This window comes from Elgaria multicarinata, chromosome 18 (assembly GCF_023053635.1).
Source record: "Elgaria multicarinata webbii isolate HBS135686 ecotype San Diego chromosome 18, rElgMul1.1.pri, whole genome shotgun sequence".
Classification (NCBI taxonomy): Eukaryota; Metazoa; Chordata; class Lepidosauria; order Squamata; family Anguidae; genus Elgaria; species Elgaria multicarinata.
This window is the reverse complement of record NC_086188.1, coordinates 19,825,040-19,852,731: the sequence shown is the minus strand read 5'-3', so window position 1 is coordinate 19,852,731 and position 27,692 is coordinate 19,825,040. Positions and strand designations below refer to the sequence as shown.

General features: G+C 44.5%; 1 protein-coding gene across 3 annotated transcripts in view; it reads right to left on the bottom strand.

The window, feature by feature from the left end:
- Positions 1-27,692, bottom strand: part of OSBP2 (oxysterol binding protein 2) — a 186,162-nt gene that overhangs the window by 66,500 nt on the left and 91,970 nt on the right. For all 3 annotated transcript variants that reach the window (XM_063144265.1, XM_063144266.1, XM_063144267.1), the window contains one exon: positions 12,634-12,884. In XM_063144265.1, coding sequence (XP_063000335.1) covers positions 12,634-12,884 — 251 coding nt within the window. The remainder of the gene's footprint in view (positions 1-12,633; positions 12,885-27,692) is intronic.

Here is a 27,692-nt window from a genome sequence, read left to right as displayed (position 1 = left end):
GGACATCACGCCCGCCATTTTGTTTTTATTGGAAAAGAGCGCAGGAGCGCTCCACCGAAAAAATAAGTTGGTTTTGTTTTTAAATTCCTGCTCACCCCACCCCACCCCCGATGGGCACGGAGCACCATGTCTGGCTCCTGGCTCCTCATGGTTACTCACGAGGAGCCAGGACAAAACCAGGATACCAGGCCACACGTCCCACAGTCTCAGGATCATCCCGGGACCGCAGGAAAAGTTGGGATAGAAGGGTAGGGTGATATCCCGGGGAAAGGGAGGGATCATCCCTCCCTGCCCCTGGGATCCCCTGTGCATCATGTGGATGCACAGGGATGGTCCCGGGTTATCACCCCATCTAGCCATGCCCCAAGAATAATGGGGGAAAGAGGGGTGCTTCCAGACAAGGGTTTTATTGTGCAATTGCCCTGCACAAACATTGGAATCTTACTGGGATGGAGATAGGAATCCGTATGTCCTTCTCTTCCACTTGCACCCCTCCCATGTTTTCCCACTACTTCTTCCACCCTTTTTACTTTCCAGAGAAAATCTATGAAGAAAAAGATGAAACAGCTGCACTGCTGACTTTTGATGGATACTTCCAGGGAGTCTGGAAGCACCCAGAATCGCTGCTGGCAGAGTGAACACAATCCAGAGACAGCTGGAGTTCTAGCAGTATTTTAGAAAACTTGGGGGATGGATTTAGAATGGCACATGTGCCAAATTGCTCAGGGCAAAGGTGCATTTTGCAGCTATGACACAAAATTAAATATGAAGACAAGAGCAAACCCTAAAACCCAGGTCTGGCTTTTATTGCCTCTCCCGACATGAACCTACCCATACACTGCGCTCAACATCTAAGGTCCTCCTTCGAGTGCCTACTCCGAGGGAAGCTCGGAGGATGGCAACAAGGGAAAGGGCCTTTTCAGTGGTGGCCCCCCAATTATGGAATGATCTCCCCAACGAGGCCTGCCAGGCAACAACATTAATATATTTTGGGCACCAGGTTAACACTTTTCTCTTTTCCCAGGCATTTAGCAATATGTGATGAGCTTTACTGATGCTAGATTTGTTTTTAAAGCTGTTCATAGTTATTTTAAATGCTGGTTGCGCTTTTTATATTGTATTTCGTAATTGTGTTTTAACCTGTTGGGTGTTTTACTGTGGTTTTAATTTTTGTGAACCGCCCAGAGAGCTTCGGCTATTGGGCGGTATAAAAATGTAATAAATAAATAAATAAATAAAAATGCTTCTGTGTATATTGTATGTTTTTGTAGTTTTAAATTTTGTATATTGTTTTTAAGTGTTTTAATCTTATGTAAACCGCCCAGAGAGCTTTGGCTATTATTTATTACAAATTATTTATTACAAATGTAATAAATAATAATAATAATAATAATAATAATAATAATAATAATGTTTATTTATGATAAACATTATCATAAATTGCCTCTCCCGACATGAACCTACCCATACACTACGTTCAACATCTAAGGTCCTACTCCGAGTGCCTACTCTGACGGAAGCTCGGAGGATGGCAAGAAGGGAGAGGGCCTTTTCGGTGGTGGCCCCCCCGACTGTGAAATGATCTCCCTGATGAAGCTTGCCTGGCACCAACACTGTTATCTTTCAGGCGCCAGGTCAAGGCTTTTCTCTTCTCCCAAGCATTTAACAGCATTTAACAACGCTAAGTTTGTTTTCTAACAGCCCCCAGAATTGTTGTTTTTTAAATGGATACTGTTGTTTTTATACTGTTGTTTTTTATGTTCCTGATGGTTTTTAAATTTTGTATACTTTTTAATGTTTACTGTTTTAACTTTTGTGAACCGCCCAGAGAGCTTCGGCTGTGGGGCGGTATATAAATGTAATAAATAAATAAATATTGGCCAATTTTATAAGTACCCACACACACCTGGTGAATGCCAATAACATTTACAATCTGAGCTTATTAACCCTTGGTAGCTAGTAGGGACCATTCCCAAGAAAAGAGACAGGCCCATGTGACCCAGGAAAACCTAATGTAAAATTTCTATTAGCAAAGTACTTGGAAGATAGCTGCAGGGCCAGGGGAACTCAAGTGGGCCTTATCTCTCCCTGGCTCACATCACTCCCCTCTTGACACCTAGCTGTGTGCCACTCAGCAGTGCTATGACAAACGTCACCAATGGCCATCCCTGCATTATTTCGGGTCCATTGCTGGCACACCACGAACAGCAGAACTTCCCTAGTAGGAAGAAATGGCAGCACACGCTCCGCCTTATCTGCTACTGTGCACACACACACACTGGCTCAGCATCTGTTAGCCAACCAACCAAATGCTAAACACGCTGCCCTGTTGTTTAAAGAGGCCATCAGCGTTTCCGCGCCCTTAATCTCTTATTAGAAACCGCTGACTCTGCCATCGCCTTTCAATAAAAGTAAGAAATGGCTGACAGCGTTTTCGCAAATGCTGTTACATGGCAGCTCAGCATTTTTCCTTGCCAGCCTTTGGGCTGCTTTCAGGTAGTTCTAATCCCACGAGGTCACTTGCTTCCCTGGGCTCAAATGTATCATGCCAAGGTATCAGGGATGCTTCCCTCAGTCACCTGGGCTGTGCCTGTACGTGGTTCAAATACTCTGGCAAATGAAACAAGCTCGAAGGAGACAGACAGGTCAAGAACCAAACTGAAAAGCAGGCTGATAAAACAACAACAACGACATTTTGATTATTCCGTTTTATAAATATGCTGTAAGCATAGAAACATGGCAAAGCCTGAAAAGCCATTAACAATGGTACGGAAAAGGAAGCTCAGAAGATGGGTTTTAGCTAAAAGCATTCATTGTGTCTGTCTCCACGGCAGAACATGCTGCAGACAGCCACACCGAAATGACGCTTTCCTTCTCCCACACAGGTAATATTTCACAAGAACAGCAACAAACACTGTTGACAAGGCTGTAGAATTGAGACACAAGATGACAAGGGGCCATGAAAGCGCTCAAGGGTGAAACTACAGACAGAGCTGTTGACCAACCTATGTAAAAATATGCTCTGCATCCTTGATTCTGCATACCAGGTTCATGTCCTTAGGGAATTTAGAATTCTCGGTGAGGTTAGGGAGAGTGGAGAGGCATCGGTGATTATGGGGAGAGGAATATACCAACACCTATTTAGGGTACAGAATTGGCACCACCTAACCACAAGAATTCCAAAGTCACCTTCCTGGATTTGGAGTCGAGCACAGGTTTTCCCAGAGGTGACTAAAACCTGATTCTTCCTGCGGTCTCGAGATCGCCCCAAGACTGTGGGAGGTGTGTGGGCGCCCGCCCCGGCTTAGTCCCGCTTCCTCGCGAGTAAACGCTGTGACGGACAGGGGTGCAAACCTCTGAGTTGTTGCTATGTGATTTTGATGTCTGCCTTCCATGTATGTTCTATTGTGTTCAAAATCTGTTGTGCCACGCTCGGGTGGGAGGAAGGGAGCTGGTGGCTTTTGGCCAAGGTCGTTTCTGCCTAGAGCCTGTGCAACTCCCACCACAACACCCGGAGGTTATCAGGGTGGTTGGGAAGCTAACTCCTTTCAGCTGTGGGAAAAGAAGGTCGGTCCCGTCCCTGTGGGGAGGGGTCGTCAGAAGCCCAGGAAGGGCACTGGTTGGTTAACAAGGGTCATGGGGCTTGGGGGCTAAAGAAGAGATAAAAAGCCCCATGAAGAAGACCCTCCATCTTCCTTGGTGGTGCATGCATACGTCAAGTGGGAAGATCAGGTCCGAGGCAACAAAGAGGGGGTTGATCGGAGTTAGAGAGGTTTTTTTATGTTTTAAAGTGTGTGGGTATCTTGGGGAAGGCCAGCCGCCGTTGCGGCTGGGTGTGGGGACGTTTGACTGTTTATTGGGGTAATGGCTAGTTGCTAAAACTTTTCCTCACCTTTCTACCTCACTCCCTTTTCCCTTCTCCCCTTTCCCTTTTTAAAGGCTTTTTATCAACCAAGGCCCTACGGGTTAGTTTTTAGCGTTGGCAATAAATTTGCTTTGGTCCCTAAATGAGTGTCTGTGTGTTATTCCCTGAACATCCGGCTCAGCCCGGTTGTGGACTGGGCTAGGGAGGTGGGTTGCCTGGGAGTTCAGGACATTTGGTCCGGGAGCCTACCTTGCAGGGCTGTCAGGTGGACCCTGACATCCGCTACAAACGCGAGGAGGCGGGAAACAGGCACCGGGCACGGAGCTCTACAGGTGTTCCGTGCCCACCGGGAATGGAGGGGGGAGCAGGATTATTATTATTTTATCTTACCTTTAGTTGGAGCACACATGCGTTCACCTTCTGTTTTTTTAAAAATAATAATAATGGCGGGCACGATATCCCTCCTTCCTCCTGGGATGCCGTGCAGGCATTCAGACTAAAGGGGGGGGGATCTTGCGATCAGAATATTATTATTATTATTATTTAGAATATTTATATACCGCTCCCCATTGAAAAATTTCAGAGCGGTGTACAAGGTAAAAATGAAAATAAAAACAGAATAAAACAGTTAAAACAACATTTTAAAGAAGCAATAACAGTAATCCAAGGCTGCATGTTAAAGAAAGGCTTCTTGGAATAAAGATGTTTTCAGGAGGCGCCGAAAGGAGTACAAGGTTGGCGCCTGCCTGACCTCCAGAGGCAGGGAATTCCACAGGAGGGGGGCCACCACACTGAAGGCTCTTCCCCTGGTGGATTCCAATCGGAGGATGGATCTAGGTGGAACCACCAGGAGCAGGCCCTCGGATGACCCCAGTGACCGGGCAGGCTGGTAAGGGAGAAGGCGCTCTCTCGGGTATAATATCTTAAAATATCACAAGATCCTCCCTCCCTCTACACCCGTATGGTGTAGAAAGGGCCTCAGGTAGTGCTGGTGCTTTCAAGCTTTTCATGGTTGTTAGGTTCTGAGGTTTGGTCCGTTTGTTTTTTAAATGAAAGGTGATATTCTCAGGATTTATTTATTTATTTATTTATTACATATTTATACTGCCCAACAGCCAAGGCTCTCTGGCTAGTTTACAATGAAATAGCAGATCTATAAATATCTGTCTGCAGGATTTAGGAGGGCTTTGCCATGTAATGAGAGAGCGCCTTCCCCCTTATCAACCTGCCTAGGCAGTGAGATCACTAGTGGGCCTGCCCCTGGTGGTTCCACACAGATCTATGGCCCACAGAGAAGAGCCTTTAGTGTGGTGGCCCCCTTTTTTTTAAAAAAAAAATCCTTGCCCCTGGAGGTCAGGGAAGTGCCAAAACTGTGCCGCTTCTGGCACCTCCTGAAAAAAGCTCTTTTTCAGAAACCATTCCTTAACAGAGCAGCCAAAGTTTCTGTTGGTATTCTGTTTTAAAATGAACAATTGTAATATGCTGTTTTAATCTTTTGTTTTTATCTTTTTACTGTTTTATTTCTTATGTTCCCACTCTGGAATCCATTTTAGATATGGAGCAGTATATAAAAGTCGTAAATAAATAACGGAAGATCCTGAGATTACAGCCAAACACCTCAACAAAGGGAACAGGAAATGGCTTATTCCCTGCACAGCATGGCATCAAGGGCCACTTACAGAAAATATGTGACAAGCTTTGAAAGTCAACAGGAGAAGCTTATATTGGATTCTGAGGTGAAGACGCAGTTAGGAAACATCTGTCAGGGAAGCTGTAGGAAAAAGACCATCTCTCTTTAAGATGGAGAGTGTGGATATGCCTTCGGTGACCAATTCTGAACAATACTGTTGCTTCTGGCGGCTCTCCTTTCCTTGTAAGGCTGTTGAGTTCCATTCAGGACAATCTCCAGTGCTTTTAGTAGTTAGGTGGGAAGTTATTTATTTTATTTATTTATTTATTACATTTTTATTCCGCCCAATAGCCGAAGCTCTCTGGGCGGTTCACAAAAAAAAGTTTTTATTTATTTATTTATTTATTTATATAGTATCATCAATGCACATGGTACTAAAGGCAATAAAACTAACTGTGTGAAAGTAAGAACAATGTCAAGTTCTAAAAGCTGGAGAAAAACGAAAAGTTTCCAACTGAGCTTTAAAAACAGTAATTGAATTCGTGATCCGCAAATGCTCTGGAGGAGAGTTCCAGGCATAAGGGGCAGCGAGAGAAAATGGACGAAGCCGAGCAAGAGAAATAGAGGCCCTTGGGCGGGTGAGAAACATAGTGTGAGATGAGGGAAGAAAGGTAGGAAGGAGCTGGGCTGTGACAAGCTTTGAAAGTCAACAGGAGAAGCTTATATTGGATTCTGAGGTGAATTGGGACCCAATGAAGAGATTTCAGAAGTGGCGTGACATCATCAGAACAATGAGCCAAGAAGATGATCTTAGCAGCAGAGTGGTGAATAGAGACCAACGAACTGATGTGAGAAGAAGGAAGGCCAGTCAGAAGAAGGTTACAATAGCCCAGCCGAGAAATAACCAATGCATGAACAAGAGTCTTGGCAGAAGAGTCAGACAAAAGTTAAATTTTGACAGGTGCAGATTCTCCGATGACTCCTACACTAGGGCAGAAGATGCGCCCTCCAAAATTCTTCCTTCCTCACCAAGATTGTCCGGAATGCAATTTTGCACCCAGGGTGGGTCACCCCCACACTTCCTGTCATCCATCTCCACTTCCCTGCTTGCATCAGCTGCAGGAAATGGAAAATATTTATAGAGGAGAAGCAAATGCCATTACGAGGTCTCATTATATTTTTCATTTGAGATCACTGCTTCTACAACTGTACTCATTTACTGCCTGCCCATCTTGCAGCCATTATACAGACATACAAAACACAGAGGATGAATGGCCAGGGAGCACAGCCAAGTACTTAAAGAGAGAATCCATTTGCTTTAGAACCAATAAACTCGTGCTGCAGGAAGAAAACGCAACTCTTGCATTTTTAGCGCACCTTAACGGAAGTATCGTAAGATGACAAATGGAAAACTACGTAGTTCTAGAGACTACATCTCAAAATAGAGATGGTAGAGCTAGCAAGGTACAGAAAACAGCAACCAAAATGACTGAGGAGCTAAGGGCAACTCCCCTATGACCGAAGGGTGCAACCCTGAGAGCTTTTTGTTTAGAAAAAAGGCGAGTGAGGGGAGACATGATGGAGGCATAGAAAATTATGCATGGTGTGGAAAAAGTGGGGAGAATCTCTCTCTCTCTCTCTCTCTCTCTCTCTCTCTCTCTCTCTCTTTCATAATACTAGAATCCAATGGGGTCACTCAATTAGGCTGAATGATGGGAGATTCAGGACAGAAAAAAGAAAGCACTTCTTCACACAGCGCATAGCTAAAACTAAGGAATTCGCTACCACAACATGTAGTGATGGCTACTGCAATGAACTTTTCCAGTGTTACTTTTATCTTGTGACATGGCAACAAGCAGAGTCGTTGGTCGTGTCAGATACCAGCATATATAGAGCTGAGAATTTGGCTATTCACAACTACAGGACAATATTTATTTATTTATTATTGCATTTATATCCTACCTTTTTTTCCTCCAAGGAACCCAAGGTGGCATACATAATCCTCCTCCTCTCCATTTTATCCTCACAACAACAACCCTGTGAGGTGGGTTGGTCTGAGAGTGTGTGACTGGCCCAAAGTCACCCAGTGGGTTTCCATGGCTGACTGGGGACTAGGATCTCCCGCCTCCCAGTCCGACACTTTAGCCACTACGCCACACTGGCTCTCAATATGTTGACATTAGAGTCATCCAGGGAGGTCAAGAAGAACACAAGAGCCTCCCTCCTCATTTCAAGAGGTACCTGAGCTTGCCAAGGCTGGGGACTAAGCTTTAACCCTGACCAGAAAGACTATGGCTGACATCGTGCATCATCTCAGCAAGCACGCAAACGAGTAACATGAACGCTGTGGAGATCGGGGCACACTTGTAGGGACAAATCAATAGGAGGAAAGAGCACTACAGTCACCATTGATTTTCTGCTGCACACACAGAAAGAGAGAGACACACATACACACACAAACACACACGGAGAGAGACAAGAGACAGAGATGTGGTTTTCCTGCAGCTAGGATTACTTCTTGTTTTGGAATCCGGCTAGGGGCAAAATAAATTTAAAAAGCAAGAGGAGAGGGGGAAATTGCAGGGCAAATCTGGATGAACTGGTTAAGGCTTAAGCTCCCCCCACACCCACTGATTCTCTCTGCTTGCTCTGTGGGCTTTGCTGGTACCCACTCAATTTTACATTGGATGCACGGCATTTTTTAGGCAGTTCCTGCATTCAACACGACTTACCTGCCGGCTGTGCACAATGAAGCCAGGAGCTCCAGACGGAAGGCCGATGAGATTTTTGATATAATCATGCTGTCAGGAAGTGTTCTGGTAACAGCCCTTTCCTACTGCCAGAGGTAAAGTGTAGCCTTGCAGTTCCTCCTGCTCCATCATAGAATCACAGAATCATAGAATGGTAGAGTTGGAAGGGGCCTAAAAGGCCATCAAGTCCAACCCCCTGCTCAATGCAGGAATCCATCTTAAAGCATCCCTGACAGATGGCTCTCCAGCTGCATCTTGTTTGGGAGAGCCCACGACCTCCCTAGGTCATGGGTTCCATTGTCGTACTGCTCTAACAGTCAGGACGTTTTTCCTGATGTCCAGCCGCGATGTGGCTTTCTGTAACTTGAGCCCATTTTTCCATATCCTGCACTCTGGGATGATCTAGAAGAGATCCTGGCCCTCCTCTATGTGACAACCTTTCAAGTAGTTGAAGAGTGCTACAATGTCTGAGGGGAGACACGATAGCACTCTTCAAATACTTCTCCAGGCTAAACATGCCCAGTTCTTTCAGTCTCTCCTCATCGGGCTTTGTTTCCAGAGCCCTGATCATCCTCGTTGCCCTCCTCTGAACCCCCTCCAGCTTGTCTGCATCCTTTGTGAAGTGTGGTGCCCAGAACTGGATGCAGTACACAAGACAAGGCCTATCCAGTGCCAAATAGAGGGAACCAGTACCTCGTGCAATTTGGAAGCTATACTTCTATTAATGCAGCCAAAAATAGCATTTGCTTTTTTCACAGCCACATCACACTGTTGGCTCATATTCTTATAGTTTATCTCCACACCCATGAGAGCTACAAAACCAGTCCAACACAAACAAAAGTGGAGATTTTCAAGATTCAGGCGGAACAGCTGGCCAGAGAAAACCACCCCGGAGACATGCACTCCATTCATATTTGCAACAGCACAGTTCATTTCCATTAGGAATCCATTTCCAGCACCCCACTTTGATAAACCTTTAGAACTTCCAAACCAGTTTCATCAGCTGCATCCTAGGCCATAGCTAGACCTAAGGTTTATCCCTGGATCATCCAGGGGTCAAACCTGTTCATCTAGGTGACACACAGGGGATCCAGTGCTCAGGCAGGGGCGAACCCTGGATGATCCCAGGATAAACCTTAGGTCTAGCTGTGGCCCTAGTGACTGTCTTCCCAAGCCTTTTGTGTACTAAATCATCCAAAGGGATTTTTGGGTGCTCTTTGGAATCTTCTGTACAACCTATCTATTTACCTTTTTAATTGGTTCCTTCCTATCGAGAAACACCTCCCACACCACCTTCATACCAGATTGCTATTAACATCTGTTTCCTCAGTTACTCAGCCCAGTAGCAGTTACTCTTTGCTTAATTTAGACCTTAATTCCGATGGCGTGCACAAGCAAGAGAAGGTTTTGGATTGGATCCAAGATCTGCTTTCCGTAAGAGAAAGGGTTCCCCTTGTGAAAGGTCCCTCCACCCAATTTTGGGGATCCCCCCTTGCCCCCCACGCCACACCTCAATTCAGCAGGGTCTCCTGACTCTGTGTAGCAGTTTTAGGGGATTGGAGGGGCTGCCATGAGAAGGAGGAGGTGGGGAATTTCCATCAGCATAATTCATGCGGTGTAAATCTGGATCTAATTGTGCTATATAGTGATAGCAATGATCTGAATCATTGCTATCACTATATTCTATTAGTTCTTCTGGAACTCTTGGTGGCTTTCAATACCATCAGCCATAGTATCCTTCTGGACTGCATGGTAGGAGGGGTCCTTGGGTGAAATGTATTGCAAAGGTTCAGGTCTTTCCTGTCAGGTCGTGTCCAGAAGATATTGGGGGAGGGGGCATTTCTACTGTTTGACACTACAGCTTTTGGTCTATGGTCCCCTGTGTTATTTACAATCTATATGAAACCATGAGGGGGGGGTCATCCAGGGCTTTGCAGTGAGGTGCCATCAATACGCTGATGACACTCAGCTCTATTGCTCTCGTTACCTGACTCCAAAGAAGCAGCTGACACCCTTGAACTTTGCCTACATTCGATAATGGGTTGGATGAGGGTGAACAAGATGAAATTAAATCCAGAAAAGACCAAAATCAGTAGAAAACCTGGCTTTGGGATTAGGATTTAACCTGTTCTGGATGGGGTCATGCTCTCCCTGAAAAATCAGGTTCAGTTACTGGATCTTAGGCTGTCCTTGGAGTTTCAGGTGGCAGAGGTGGCGAAGAGCACATTTTCACAACTATGTCTAACATGCCAGCTGCAACTGTTCCTGAGTCAGTCTGATCTGGCAACAGTTATCCATGCTTTGGATATATCACAGTTAAACTACTGCAATGTGCTTGCAATTCATGGGGGCTTGAAGAGCACCCAGAAGCTTCAAATGGTGCAAAATGCAGCAACCAGGCTGCTAACCAGTGCACAGTATCATGATCAAACCACCTCAATACTAAACTATCTATACTAGTTGCCAATTGTTTTCTGAGGTGGTATAGAAGGACAATAAATAAATAAATAAATAAGCAAGCTTAGACATTCAATAGATGGTGAAATAAATAACTTGGAATCATAATAATATTTTAAGTGGCTTGAGACCCAAAGGACAACGATGAGGGTGCCAAATGAACCTCTTTAGGGAAGGGCATTCCAAAACCAGGGGGCCATCACCAAGAAGGCCGTCATCTGCCTGCATCTACAATAGAGATGTTTGTATGAGGGCGGGGTTTCCTCTCAGTTCAAAGCAAGAAGCAAAGACATTCAGAAAGTTACTCCAGTAGTCCAAATGTAATGGAAGTATTTCTTTTGAACATAATTCCATTACAAAATTACTTAACTCTTCCATTCGCTGGAGCTTTAGTAAACTGCAATAAATCCATATTTCTGGGTCGAGAAGCTAGAATCTCTTTAGTCTTTCACTTTCAGAGAGCATCAGAATTATTAGTTAGTGAGCAAACTGAAACTGCAATAACTCAGATATTTGGCTAGCGCAGTAATGGATGATCACGCAGGGCATTGCAGCACATTGACGAGAACTGCCCTTTTACTAGATTGCTGCAATGTAGACTCGTTGGACAAATAAGACCTTGATGAGTCCTTGCCATCAAGATTGCATTGCCTAAATTAAGTATCCAGCCTATGTTTTTGGTAGCTACTGAATTTCCACAATTTCATCAAAATTGTATTAGAGCAGGCTACATGCTCCAGAACAGAAATTCATGTCCCTGTTGCCCCAGGCTGCACTGTCCCTCGGTTAAAACAAAGAAAATAACATTACACTCAGGGGCCCTCTGAAATTTTAGAAAAGCAGACCTGTGAGTCATAGAATCATAGAATAGTAGAGTTGGAAGGGGCCTATAAGGTCATTGAGTCCAACCCCCTGCTCAATGCAAGAATCCACATTAAAGCATCCCTGACAGATGGCTGTCCAGCTGCCTCTAGTGTGGGAGAGCCCACCACCTCTTGAGGTCGTTGGTTCCATTGTCGTACTGCTCTAACAGTCAGGACATTTTTCCTGATGTCCAGCCAGAATCTGGCTTCCTGTAACTTTAGCCCATTATTCTGTGCACTCTGGGAGGATGAAGAAGAGATCCTGGCCCTCCTCTGTGTGGCAACCTTTCAAGTACTTGAAGAGTCTCCTCTCAATCTTCTCTTCTCCAGACTAAACATGCCTGGTTCTTTCAGTCTCTCCTCACAGGGCTTTGTTTCCAGACCCCTGATCATCCATCCACCTTATATAGGCTGACCATATGGAAAGGAGGACAGGGCTCCTGTGTCTTCAACAGTTGCACTGAAAAGGGAATTTCAGCAGGTGTCATTTGTATATAAGGGGAACCTGGGGAAATTCCCTCTCCATCAGAACAGTTAAAGCTGCAGGAGCTATACTAGAGTGACCAGATTTAAAAGAGGGCAGGGCACCTGCAGCTTTTACGGTTGTGATGAAGAGGAAATTTCACCAGGTTCTCTATATATACAAAGGACACCGGCTGAAATTCCCTTTTCTATGCAACTGTTAAAGATGCAGGAGCCCGGTCCTCCTTTTCATATGGTCACCCTACCTTATAGAACTTTATTTAGCCACTGAGCAACTACTGCAGATTGTGGTCACACCCTAGAAATCAGAAACGACCCCTCTCATGATACGTGCAAGTACTATTCCCTTTTTGCAGATAAACCAGGCTACAGGATAGAGGCTTGAACAATGCTGCTCAGTGAGAACATCTCATGGATTTGAATCCAGGTCTTCCAAATGCAAGGCTGAAACACTGCATCTACAGGAAATGCCAACTTAAAATGGAAGACAACAGACACGCCAGGCTAACAAACAGGTTGTGGGAACGTGCTCAGACTTGCAGGCCGACACAAGGTTTGTTATCAGGAGATGCTTCGTGCACTTACATTGATCATAGCATTGGAGGTGATCCGGAAGAGGGTGGCTCTCTCGTTCACCGCTTTGATCTTCTCCCCGCTCTCGGCAGGCAGTTTCAGGTTCTCCAGCTCACTCAGGGATCGCTGGAGAGCCGCCCCATGCTTCGCAATGAGGTCGTTGCAAGTGCTGAGATCTTCCAGTTTATTGGAGAGGTTTTTCAGAGTGCTGTGCAGTTCGCTCTTGTCAGCCTGCGAGGCTGGTTCTTCATCACCCGAGTCATCTGTGGAGGGAGGGAGGGAGAGGCAAAATGGTTTCCATGGTTACTAGCCGGACCGCACTAAAAACACAGCAACGGTTTGTGCCACGAAAAGTGAAGCGAGGCCTCTGTTTACACAGAGTGCCAAATTCTCCTGGCCATTCTTGGGTTCGAGAGGCCAAAGACGACATTCCGTTCTCTCCTGAGTAGTTCCTGAAGGAATTACGACTTCCCTGGCAGAAGGGAATGATCATTCGCGTTGTATTTTCCTATCCTGTGACCCCCTCTGCCTGGCACAACGGTCAGAAGCGTGAGTTCAGAGCACAACAGCAACAACAACAATAATAATAATTTATTTCTTGCCCGCCTCTCCATTTTGATCGAGGTGTGGAACAACAATAAACAATAAAATACACAACCATGAGAAGGCATGCCCAAAAGGTCTGAGAAAGGCCATTTCTACACCAGCCTGGTGTAGAGGGAGGGAGGGGGGGAGGATCTCGCGAGATCCTGATCGCAAGATCCTCCCCTTAGTCTAAATGGGGGTGCGACATCTCAGGAGGGTGTCACACCCGCCTTTTTTTTTTTTAAAGGAGCTGAGCTCACATGTGCGCCAATGAAACGTGAGGGGTGTTTCTTTAAAAATCTCCCCCGATTCCTCCCGGCCTGGTTCCTTCCCTCTACTGATCCCCACTACTCGCGAGGAGGAGGGAAGAAGCCAGAATGGGGGGCCACATGTCCCGCGGTCTCGGGACTATCCCGAGACCACAGGAAGAATCGGATTTTCCCAGTGAGTACTTATCCCTGGGAAAACCAGTTCTCGTCCCTCCATCATCCCGGGAGATGCACAGGGACTCAGCCGTGACCAGCCCGCATTTTCGGGCGGGTGTAGAAATGGCCAAATTATTATTATTTATTTATATAGCACCATCAATGTACATGGTGCTGTAATCTGCAGGAAGACTCCAATGGCCCCCATTTTAATTTCAAGCCCGGAAACACAGTTTACAAGAGAGCCCTGGTTTCACATCACTCTCATTCTATATGAGGGTATTGGTTTTCTTGCAGCCTTGGGGTTGAGGAAAGGAACTGAAAAGGGCTATGACCCTGGATTTAACAACAGCTTAAGCACTGTCGGTAACACCGGGGAATCCCAGAACAATAAGCATAAGCGAACAATAACCACTTAAGTACTAATGGAAGCTCAAGTCGTAACACAAAAAGCTACAGGCTGTCGCGGCTTTTGCCTTTATTAGCAAAAGCAGGCTAACCGAGAGAGTGTAAAATGCCAGCACGTTTAGACTGGAGGCAGGTAATTTGCCCAGCATCAAGGACCCATCTGAAAAATATTATTAGCGGAAGGGCAATTATTTATGCATTTTTGTTTTCCGAAATACACAAACTGACAGAGTTTACACGTTATCTAAATGAACAAGGTACACTGGCTGCCTATTCGCTACTGGGCCAGGTTTAAGGTTCTTGTACTTGTGTACAAAGCTCTAAACAACTTGGGACTAGGGATACCTGAGAGAGCACCTTCTCCCCTACCAACCTGCCCGGTCATTGGAATTCTCTGCCTCTGGAGGTCAGGCAGGCGCCAACTTTGTACTCCTTTCGGCACCTCCTGAACACGACATTATTCCAGGAAGCCTTTCCTTAATGACCAGCCACGGTTCACTGTACATTTTGCTTCTTTTAAAATCTATTTTAAAGTGTTGTATTCTGTTTTTATTTTATTTTATCTTGTACACCGCTCTGAAATTTTGAATGGGGAGCAGCATATAAATATTGCAAATAAATAAATAAATGTCAGGACAGGATGCTTCTTAAAAATGAATAAATCAGTTTGTGCAATTTCTGGCCTGCACATAGAAGCACTGGCAGCTCAAAGAATGTTTTTGGAGATGATTCGGAGATGGACATTTCAGGATACGCTTAGTTTATTAATTCAAGAAAATCCCTGACCAGTTTCGGAGGGGGAGCTCATCACCAACTGTTGCTGCCTGCCTCAACCCAACAAGCTGTCTGCCAGCTCCTTGTGTGGTTAGGGGCACCTGGCCTAGCCTCACTCCCAAGGCCCCCCCCACTCCCCATTCCACAATACTCTCCCCTCTGCCAAATTATCAGCAGGGACTTTAGCTCACAACAAAGAGGTCTTTAAGGAGAGGGTCTGTAGTGTTTCTAGTCAAATGGATCTCTGTGCAATCTCAAGTACTAAGATAGCACCTTGGTTTGCAGAGACTAAGCTTAAATTTGAATGTGAACGCGACCTGACTCTAATTTCTAACCCTCGCCTTAGATCAGCCCTTGCACGATTAAAGATGCAACAAACGAAAACAGCATTGCTAGAAGGGTGTTTTAATAAAATGTCTTATGCCTCGGGACTCTGCCCTTGCCGTAGTGGCAAAATGGAGGAACAGCCTCATTATTTGTCCTACTGCCCTGTCTATTCTCAAATTCGTTCTAAATGTTTAGATTGTTTTTTTTTGTGAACAAATCCAGCTGGTCTGATTCAGAAAGAATATACTTTTTGTTTACATGCAATAACAAGACTGTCCTATTGGTACTGGCCAACTTCGCTCTTACAGCCCAAATGTATAGAGCAAAATTTCTGACCTTGCATGTATGATTTGTTTTTCAGCATTGTTTTTATTAAGCGTGTTGTAACCATTGTTTGAAACAATAAAGCTTTACTACTACTACAGTGGCATGTCACAAAACATCAATTTCATTCGGTTTACCCATATTTGTTGCACGTTCCTCATGCTTTTTTACTGGCAAAACTTGAGTCACCATTTCTCCTCCATGCTTCAGCCTCGTTAAAATGTCCATTTATCCCATTTCATATTCTCCTTTATTAAGAACGATTTCAGGATCATCAAGTAGCCCTCCCCTTATTCTCCTCCTCCCCACCCTACCGCAACCTTGGCCTAGGCCTTCTCACAGCCAAGGGAGAAACTGTCTGGCCAACATAACAGCCAGCTCTTCTCCTCTACCACGTTCAACTTAATGGAAGCAGGAAGCTACATCCTTCCATTTTACAATGGGCCAGTTCGCCCAATCAAGCAGCCCACCAAGGTTTATTTATGCCACACGTGTGGTGGCCATTCGGAACGTTCAACCCATAACCGTAGCTTGTTGTGTCGTCTGAACCAGGAGAGGGTGGGTTCTTGGCTTGGTTACCAAACCACCCACAACCCTAAAACAGTACATGGGCTCTTGGTGGTTTGTTAACCACATCAACAATTCATCCCCGTCGGGTTTGGACAATGCAACATGCTGCGGTCATGGCTTGGATATTCCGAAGTTGCCCAGCACACAGCCACAAACCCAGTAAGAGGCAGCAGGATAGGAAATACTCAAGGTAGGACGATGAACATCATCCACAAGACATCTGGTGAGTGCAGATGTGCATTCACGTGCACACGGGTCTGCCTGTGTGTCTGCATACAGAGAGCAATTTTTTAAATGGATTAATTTTTTAATTTTAATTTTTTTAATTGTTTTTAAATGGATACTGTTGTTTTTATACTGTTTTAATGTTTTTTAGATTTATGTATACTTTTAATGTTCACTGTTTTTAATTGTTGTAAACCGCCCAGAGAGCTTCGGCTGTGGGGCAGTATATAAATGTAATAAATAAATAAATAAATAAATAAATGAAACAAATCCAAGCTTCGCTCCAACTCTTGTGCCCAGAGAACAGAGAGGCATATGCCGCAGTTCGGAAGTAATTAAAGCCAGAAGGTGAAAAGACTCACAGATATCCAATCCTGCTGGATGCAGCCATAAACCAAGAGGGCCAACCTTGAGAAGGCTATCAAAGGCCAATCACCAGGCTGAACGTGACTGGCTCAAAGGCATACAAGGAACTGAGCTGCAATTAGGCTTGTGCTACAATTTGCAGTGCCCAGAACAAACATGTGCCTGTAGAAGAAGGGAAGGCAGTCGACCAGCCTTTCCCAACTGCAGCCTCACCCCAACCGGGTGCCCTCCAGATGCATTGGGCTGCAACGCCTATCCCATCAGCCGTTGGCCAAGCTGGCTGGGAATGACGGGCATTGCAGCCCAATATATCCGGAGAGTACTAGGTTGGTGGAGGCTGCAGCAGACAGAGTGAGAAGCAGCAGAGTACAAATATCTTTGAAGACGACAAAGAAAAACGAAGAGGAAAATGGCTGCAGGACTTCCTGACTCAGTGCCAGTGGCACATCCTATGGCACATCCTATGGCACATCCTATGGCACATCCTATGGCACATCCAGTGGCACACGACAAAGGAATTCAATCTGCAAAGTGAATTATTACGAAATGGGGTTTTTAATCATCATTAGCCTGACTGTATGATCACAACCAACCAACCCACAAGTCCCAATAACTATTTATTTATTTATTTATTTATTTATTTATTTATTTATTTATTACATTTTTATACCGCCCAATAGCCGAAGCTCTCTGGGCGGTTCACAACATTTTTGGCAAATGTGCCTCTCGCACACTAGCAGAAACCTCTGTGACAAAACTGAGTCCGTGCTACCTGAAACCACCCCCTAACGTATATACCAAAGTTGCTCAAGTGGTGAGTACTATCCCTTTTTCTAATAATGCATTTTTTTAATGTTCATCTATTAAAAGTTTTGTTAACGGTGTGTTATTCTACTTCCATACTGCATCTAACAGAAGGGGAACCAGCAAAAACAACAAAATGGACTAATAAAATCTATACTATGGTTAAAGACTGTTGTCAAGAATTAACAGAACCACTGTATTATCTTATTAAAGGTAGGGTGGCCATATGGAAAGGAAGACAAGGCTCCTGTATCTTTAACAGTGGTATAGAAAAGGGAATTTCAGAGGTGTAATTTCTATGCATGCAGCAACTGTTAAACTGTCAGAGCCTGCAGTTAATTGAAATGGGGGGGGGAAGGGGTACTGCAGAAAAAGCACCCCCTCCTCCCACCCAGCACCTCTCCCTGTAAACCATCCCCTCCTAATGGCTTTTTGCAAAATGAGGAGTGGTCCCTTGGGGCTTCCAAATACAAAACTGCCAGTGTATCTCCAGCCAAAATGACCCAGCATTTTCATATTTAGGGTAAGTTCCCCACCAATCACCCCAAATATATTTTTCATCAAAACTGGGGATTCAAAAAATGGTGTTCATTCCGGTGGCTGCCATCCCATTGAAGTCGGTATAGCTCACCAGGGTGATGCAGTTTCTCAAAAACCATTCTTTCTGTGAAGCCTACACCCACCCACACCCACACCCACACTGCCAGTCCTCTTGCCCTAAGGCTAAGTATGAGCCAATGAAACATTGCATATTCTACCCCCATTTACCCTTGACTCCACTAGCTCATCCTCTACTGCAGTGGTTCCCAAACTTTTTCGGGTCACCACCCCCTTGATTCCACAAACTCATGCTCAGCGCCCCCTACCCTACCCTATAAAAATCATTATTCAGAATAGCGGTTTTCAACAACCCACTAAGGAAGATAATAACAATAAAATTCAAAACAGTAACAATTAATGGAATATTTATTCAAAATCCAACTACATTTTTTTAGTTTATTCAATTAAACATAATTGATGAACTTGATCCAGTGATATCATCTTTTCAAAGTCTGATAGTCATTCAGCAAGAATATTAGATATCACATTTAGTAACTAGGGTAGAGAACCTCACTATTCTGTAAATTCTTAATGCGATGGATGGGCTTGATGAAGTGATACCAGTTTCCCAATGTCTGGTTTAAAGTCACTTAACATGAGTCTTAAATCACCACGTTTAGTAATCTGGAGTCGATTTCTTTGCTTGGAGAGAAGTAGGAAGACCACGCTAAAACCACATTCCACCAAATATGATGTTGAAAATGCAACGAGGAGCTTCTAAACCACTCTCCATAGTGCAGGATAGCGATCAGAAATTTCCTTCTGTAACCAAAACTCCTGGTACAATTTCTTAAACTTTGGCTTCAGCTCAATGTCATTTTGTAGCTCAATTGGCCCCTTTAAATGGGAAGCACCCGCCGCAGGCTTGCCGAGGGGGGGGGGGGAAGAGAGCGAATGCCTCTGTTTTGCAGCCAGCATGGCGGGGCACACCAAGCAGGGTACGTCTCTTCATTAGTGTTTTTGTGCTTTTGAAACATTTAAATTCACCGTTAAAAGGACTCTTCTTAAACGGTATTAATACATGTGTGGATTCTTCCCCTAGATGGCTTGGGACCAAACTACCTTCTTCCATAAAAATTTCCCTGGGTTTTAAGACCTTCTGGAGAGGCGCTTCTCGGAAAAGACCACCTCGAGCGCCCCCCTGACACCCCTTTGCCTCTTAGTGCCCACCTGCCGCCCCCTTGCCTCTTAACGCCTCCCTATGCAATCCCACTGCCCCCAAGTGGGCTGTACCACCCACTTTGGGAACTACTGCTCTACGGAGTCACCTTATAGACCTGGGGTCCCCAACGCGGTGCCCACAGACAACTCCCTTGATTCTCGTCAGACTCCCTGCCCCTTCTTGATTATTTAATTTGGTGTTTTGTTTTTAAGTATTTAATTTTTAAACTGAGCGGCTGACATGCTGCAGAGTGACATTGCCGGCTTCCAGCCCCATCTCTATTTCTAAGAATGCCTCTCAGCCACACATGGGCCTCAGAGGCATTCTTAGAAAATTAAAATTTTGTAAACCGCCAGAGAGCTTCAGCTATGGGGCGGTATATAAATTCAATAAATAAATAAAACAGTGGAAGGCAGCTGTAGCCTAGCACTTGATTTTGAAGGGTACCCAGCCACCGTGAAACAAAAGAAAGGAAAAGGTGCGCTGGAGAAGGGTAGAGCATCCTGGAGCGTACGGGGTAAAGGGGGACATTCTGGATGGCTAGAGGAGATTATATGATCTGGCATTTGGGGTCAGATCCCACCTCTACCTTGTAGTTGCATTTCTGGCCCGTCTGTGAAATAGGTGTGGGTTCCAAAGAGGGTTCCTGTGTTTTGGAGCTCAGACCCCACCACCACCTTGTACTCAGCCTCTTGGACAAGCTACATTTCTTCTTTGCATCACCAGTTTTCCATCTGGAAAATAGATGTTTTGTCACTGGCCACACCTACCACGGCAGCCATTTTGTGAGAGAACCCACAACACTCTCTCAATGTTCCAAATCGGTTGGGGGCCACTGTTATAGACCAGGGTTGCAGAACGTCAGGGCCTGGGGTCAAAAACAGCCTTCCAGGGTTCCCCAGATGGCCACACCCCTTCTCCCCTGATGTTGGAATCAAGGACTGGAGACCTCAGGCTCTGTCACTACATTGCAGTGCTCCTCATCATAACATAACACGATGCAAATATATCCACAAAGGGACCTTTAGAAATCATGCCATGAGCACATACATGTGGGGAAAGTTGGGATGGAACATGGGTCTCTGCTGAATTTTTCAGGACGACACAATTCCAGTTGAAAACAGTTCAGTCTGAATATTCCACTGTTAATGCATCTTTTTATATACACGTTCACCCTCGCCTCTATGGAAATATACACGTTTTAAAAAGAGTAAAGCTAAAAATAGAACCATAGCTTCACAGGGGAGAAGTCCACAGTAGGAGACACGTGCGTATCGATGAGACGAAGTGAGAATGAAATGAAATGAGCTCCAGGAGAAGGAAGATTCATTAGGCAGCGCTGGCTAGGGGCAAGGTAAGCCGCAGCTGTTTTGAAAAAGTTCCAATTAAGGGATTATGTTCACCTTTGCAGAAAGCCTCCATTTCCTGCTCTGCAGAGCCAACTCAGGTGGCAAAAGTTGACCAAACAAGGAACCGTGCCAGGAAGCTAAATGAGAATATTCTTTCCTACTGGGCAGAGATTGTAATAAGGAATCTGTCAGGAATCAAGCATTTCTCTGGACATCAATGCGAATGCTATGTCTCTCCTTCACTAAAAAGGATGCTGGTTTCCCAAGAACACTGACAAAACAAAAAGCAGAACTTAATTCATTTCGAGCTGAATGTGCTTGCCCAAGTTTGGCCGGGTATCAGGAAAACTCGTCCTAACAGCCAGACAATGGGAGGCAGTGCCCTGGCACAACGGGAGCATCGCCAACCTCGGAGGGACTGGCACCCCCAAACCTTTCGGAAGAAAGCAACTTGACGCCTCAGAGTACTTCCAAATGAGGCTTTTATTATGCATTTGCCCTGCCTCAATTCGCGGAATTTCACAGGGTGTTCAGACATTGTTGCCTTCTCGTGATTTTTGTCTTTTTCATTACTAGAAAAAATCCGTCAAGAAGGAAAACACAGAATAGTTGTACAATACGTCTTGACTGGTAGCACTAGGAACCCGCCATCGAAAATAGATCTTCAGCTGAACAGAAGAGTAACAGGGACACCACATCGGAACACTGTACTATCTCACCATAGCCATGGCACTGACTTTCCGTGTCGTTCTATTACTGCAAAGTGGATTTTCTGTTTTACCCATCTTTTCTTCTACTTTTTGCTCATTATAAACTGAACTAACTGAGTTTTATACATATTGGCATTTGTAGCCGCTTTGGAATCTTGGGCAATTGGGAAGCAGGCTAAAAGTATAAATGACAGCAAACAAAGAAGGATAAAATGATAAATAACAGCATACAAAAAGCACAGGGCACGCCCTGAAGGTATATCATCACACGTCAATGTTGCTGAAGCTAGGAAGGTGTGGGAGAGACTACCTGTGAGCCCCATGCACACTACTTTCTCTGGAAACAAAGCCCTATGAAGAGAGACTGAAAGAACTGGGCATGTTTAGCCTGGAGAAGAGGAGATTGAGGGGAGACATGATAGCACTCTTCAAATACTTGAAAGGCTGTCACACAGAGGAGGGCCAGGATCTCTTCTCGATCCTCCCAGAGTGCAGGACACGGAACAACGGGCTCAAGTTAAAGGAAGCCAGATTCCAGCTGGACATCAGGAAAAACTTCCTGACTGTTAGAGCAGTACGACAATGGAACCAGTTACCTAGGGAGGTGGTGGGCTCTCCCACACTAGAGGCCTTCAAGAGGCAGCTGGACAAGCATCTGTCAGGGATGCTTTAGGGTGGATTCCTGCATTGAGCAGGGGGTTGGACTCGATGGCCTTGTAGGCCCCTTCCAACTCTGCTATTCTATGATTCTATGATTCTATATTCTACCTTGAAGGCCAAGCCACCCATTCTGCTAATCACGCACAGTGTAGCTATGCATGATAGTTTTCTTTATTCTTGTGTAAGCACCTGAAGCCCTGATTCTGATCAGGACTAGGTGCTCCAGGAAGCAAGGGGTTTAAACTCCCCCATTACCCCCCCCAAATTCCATCACCACTAACCCCCCTCCCCAAGGGGGGGCTTACAATCGGAGTAAAGTCTTCATGACTCCAATTCTACTGCAGACATTTCTATGTAGATGTGGAAAATTATTATACATCTTACGTCTCACAAGGTTGCTCTAAAGATAATACACCCAAACCAGTCCATGGAAGGAAGCAAGGAAGTAATCTAAGAACACAAATAACTAAGATTCTGCCCAAGCTTGTGTCTTGTAAGTTGTATTTTTTTTACTGGTGTCAAGTTACCAGACATTCTGAAGCAATACTAATAGGTGTTTCGTGCGGTGGGGAATAGAAATTTGAGATGATAAATGTATGCCCTTAAAGCACATTAAGGGCATAAAATACATTGTGTATAACTTAACTAGCAGTTTAGCAAATAAAATAATAATGTCCAACACACTTGGGTGCTTTTTACCACTTTAGGCTGGTTCGGCACCTGCCGTTCGATCTAGAGAAAACTGACCAAGGTTGGTTACATCTAGGTCAGTGGTTCCCAAATTTTTTCAGGTCACCGCCCCCTTGGTTCCACAAACTCATGCTCAGCGCCCCCTGCCCTACACTATAAAAATCATTATTCAGAATAGCAGTTTTCAATGACCCACTAAAGAAGATAAAAACAATAAAATTCAAAACAGTAACAATTAATGGAATATTTATTCAAAATCCAATTACATTTTTTTTAGTTTATTCAATTAAACGTAATTGATGAACTTGATCCAGTGATATCATCTTTTCAAAGTCTGATAGTCATTCAGCAAGAATATTAGATATCACATTTAGTAACTAGGGTAGAGTATCTCACTATTCTGTAAATTCTTAATATGATGGATGGGCTTGATGAAGTGATACCAGTTTCCCAATGTCTGGTTTAAAGTCACTTAACATGAGTCTTAAGTCACCACGTTTAGTAATCTGGAGTCGATTTCTTTGCTTGGAGAGAAGTAGGAAGACCACGCTAAAACCACATTCCACCAAATATAATGTTGGAAATGCAACCAGGGGCTTCTGAACCACTCTCCATAGTGCAGGATAGCGATCAGAAATGTCCTTCTGTAACCAAAACTCCTGGTACGGAAAAGACCACCTCGAGCGCCCCTCTGCTGCCCCTTTGCCTCTTAGTGCCCCCCTATGCAATCCACCCACCCCCAAGGGGGCAGTACCGCCCACTTTGGGAACCACTGATCTAGGTAATACCCTGTATGTGGGGCTGGCCTTGAAGACAACTGGGAAACTGCAGATGGTACTGAATGAAGCAACTAGAACGCTTGCAGGAGGTAGGATTCGTTCAGATCATATTACTCCTATTCTGTATTGTTTACCTCAGCTGACTATTAGTTTCCAGGGCCATTCGAAGGGCTGGTTTTGGCCTTTAAAACCTGAAATAGCTTGAGACCGTGTTATCTGAAATGCAACCTACACCTGTCTGACCCTGACCAAGCATTAAGATAAGCACCAGTTGCCCTATTCTTTAACCCACCAGCAAGAACTATTAGGTTGGCAGATAATAGGGATATGGCTTTCTCAGTGGTGACCCCACACATATGATACAATTAGCCTCATGACTGCTGGCTTAAAAAACAAAGACACATGAATACTCATTTATTCAGTCTGCATTTGATACTTAAAAATCGTATGTGTTTAACTGTAATTTGAATATTCATGTTTTTGTAATATTGTAAGCTGCCTTGTGAGGACAGTGTGCCCTGAAAGTCAGGTTTAAACTCCTTTAAATAAATAATGAATGAATAAATAAATAAATAACAAAGGTGGAAAGAACTTTAGTTTTACTTCGTTTTACTCCAACAATGATAAATGCACTCAGAGAGTTTTGCAAACTGCTGTCCCCTCAGGTAGCAATATGCCGGCTGACAAAGAGGAACATAATGAAATCTTGAAAACCGATGCTTAAACACTTAGAAAGAGAATGTAGGTCTCATTATCATGCAGAAGAAATGTATGTCACTGGAGAAAAGATTTGGAAACAAATCCCTATAATGCACTAACAAAATGCTACTGATGTGCAGTAAAAAAACAATTAATAAGAAATTTAAAAATCCACCCCCAAATTTCCAGTTTCTTTATAACAGGGTTTGTTTGGGTTGGGGACGATGCGGAGGAGGTCTTAGAGCCACATCAGACAAGCGTTTTATAGCACACTTGTTGCTGGGCACTCACAGATTTTCACAGGTCCTTCTCATGATGCTGTCTGCCTCCCACGCACCTCCAGCTCCTTCTAGCCTTCTTCGCACGACAAAATAACCCTCCAGTAAGTCCACTTATTTTTAAAAAATGGAAGTTGCCCTTCTCTCCTGCTGTGTGCAGGAGAAGCAGCGGGATCAAAACGGCCCACCGAATGGGCCACGTGCACGTTGTTTACTTCCTCTTTCAAAAGAGGAAGTAATGAGGGACAAACACGCGGGCGGAGAAGCGACGGTAAGCAAATGCGATTTTCACGACCTTACCACTACCAGGATTTTATATTTCTCGTTACTGCTGACCCAGCGGTTATAATTAGCAGGCCCAAGAAGAAGAGAGTCTTTCTGCCTCATGCTTGGCACACAGGGGCCAGAGAGTGGCAGTAGGCAGCCGGCTCTGCTAATTCGAATGAGGGCAAAGCCCTTTTCACAGGGAGGCTTACGTAATAGCCATAGCTCAAAAGAGTTTCGAGCTACCAAACACCAGTCCCTGAGCTCAGCACCTCACCAGTAGGAGGCTGAATACAGAATACAGAAGTGGCGGGGAAGGGTTATCTTCCTTCCTTCGCAGCAATAAAAACATGTGAGCCTTACTCAAGAGAAGAGTCAACAATCAAAAGATTGACCTCTATCTTAAACAGTTTATGGGCATTCTTTGCCCAGAAGATGGCACTTTCATGCCCCCTCTACCATTGGTTCATACAGAGTGATATATTTTTCAAACTTCTGTAGTTCGTGAATTCTCTCGCATTTGTGTGCATTGTCCTTCAAACGTGGCAACAAAACAGTTTATAACATTATTTCACAGAGAAAGCCATGACTTCTGTTGGTGAAATAAAGCACTGGCAGGATTGAGCTCTTAAGAACTTAATGTAATGGAAGTGCTTATCTCAGAGGGAACACCCAATCTTTGCCAACTGTGTCAAGAACTACCCAATACAAACAGGGATAGTGTTTGCTGGACGTCTTTCATCTGATGTATGAATATGCACCTTTTGAAACTACACAGAATGCTCCATTGGATCGGCTTCAACCCAATTTTTACATCACAAGAGCAGTGAGACTGATTCTCCGATTTAGTCCCATGCAGCAGGCCATGTTGCATCAGTTCCATTCATCACATTCATACAAACAATACACAGAAGCAACCCCAAAACGCATTATACACTTCCAGTGTCAAACAAGTTTATCTAAATTGATAGGACAGAGGTACAGGAAGCAGAACTATGCGATTAACAAAACCTAGGTTTAATTAGATTTTCAGCCAACACCATCTTAACTTACTTTTAACCACTGGTTTGTTCTAAGAAGGGATAGCTAATACCCTGGAAGACAGAAACAAACTTCAAAACAACAGAATGAAATTTAACAGGGATAAATGCCAAGTTCTAAATCTAGGAAATAGAAACCAAATGCACAGTTACAAGATGGGGGATACTTGGCTCACCAATACTACAAACGAGAAGGATCTTGGAATGATTATAGATCACAAGCTGAATATGAGCCAACAGTGTGAGGTGGCTGCAAAAAAAGCAAATGCTATTTTGGGCTGCATTAATAAAAGTATAGCTTCCAAATCACATGGGGTACTGGTTCCTCTCTATTTGGCCCTGGTTAGGCCTCATCTTGAGTACTGCATCCAGTTCTGGGCACCTCACTTCAAGAAGGATGCAGACAAGCTGGAACGGGTTTAGAGGAGGGCAACCAGGATGATCAGGGGTCTGGAAACAAAGCCCTATGAAGAGAGACTGTAACAACTGGGCATGTTAGGCCTGGAGAAGAGGAGATTGATGGGAGACATGACAGCACTCTTCAAAGACTTGAAAGGTTGTCACACAGAGGAGGGCCAGGATCTCTTCTCGATCCTCCCAGAGTCAGGACATAGAATAATGGGCTCAAGTTACAGGAAGCCAGATTCTGGCTGGACATCAGGAAAAACTTCCTGACTGTTAGAGCAGTACAACAATGGAACCAGTTACCTAGGGAGGTTGTGGGCTCTCCCACACTAGAGGCATTTAAGATGTAGCTGGACAGCGCTTTAAGGTGGATTCCTGCATTGAGCAGGGGGTTGGACTCGATGGCCTTACAGGCCCCTTCCAACTCTGCTATTCTATGACTCTAAGTGAATCAAAGTCTCAAATGGATAGAAAGAAGAAAAGAGCAAGAAAACACATCTTAGGATTCCTTTTCCTTGTAGATCAGGGTTGCTAATTCAGACCCACCAGGCTGCATCAGGGATATCTGACAATGCAGATGCATAAAATACGAAGAAGGAGAAGAATTGCCAAATTTAGCAGCAATACCATATATGATGAATTTGGAAAGATGTGTGGATGCACTTTCAGATTATTATTATTATTATTATTATTATTATTATTATTATTATTATTATTATTTTCTACACCGCCCCATAACCGAATCTCTCCGGGCAGTTCACAAAAGATTAAAACATTAAAAACTTGATATACAAAATTTAAAAACATAAAAACAGACAGCATACACAGAGGCAACAAACATCACAAAACAACTCTGAGCTGCCAGGCAAACCTAAAAATAGATTTGGGATCAATTTAAAACCCAACAGATGCTACTAAATGCCTGGGAAAAGAGGGAAGCCTTGATCTTGGGCCAAAAAGATAACCATGTTGGCGCCAGGTGGGACTCGTTGGGGAGATCATTCCATATTCAAATGGAGAATAAAAGTCAGGGATAACCTTGCGTGAGATCCAGCTTAATATCAAACACCTTGTTCTTAAAGAAAATGTGGCAGATGGTGTCCCTGGAATTCCATTCCAATGTACTGTGGTGTGCTGGGACCTTCCTCACAGAACCACTGCATCTTCACCCTGTGGGGAAGAAGATGCGAGGGAGACTGGAGCAGGCAGGCACCATCGGGGCCTGCTTCAGTTGGACCCCCCCCCCCCCACAGGGCTAACATCTTCACCTTGTGGGGAAGAAGGAGCTGTTGGTTTGCCCCTCCATTGGGAGATGAGAGGACGGAGCAGGGCCTTCCCACCAGCCTAAACAGTCTCCTTAATTTCTTTTTATTTTCTCCCTCTTCCCTCCCCATCCACTTTTCCTTGTGTGTCATGTCTTTTTTTAGAATGTAAGCCTGAGGGTAGGGACTGTCTTCTTTACTGATACATTGTAAGCCGCTCCGAGAGCCTTTTGGCTGAGGTGCGAGATAAAAATACTCTAAATAAATAAAATAAATCTAGGTGATTCTTCCTTAATATTCAGAGGACACCAACAGCTTTGGTCTCTGCACAAGCTGACTGCAGCAATGCATCCTTAACATCACCA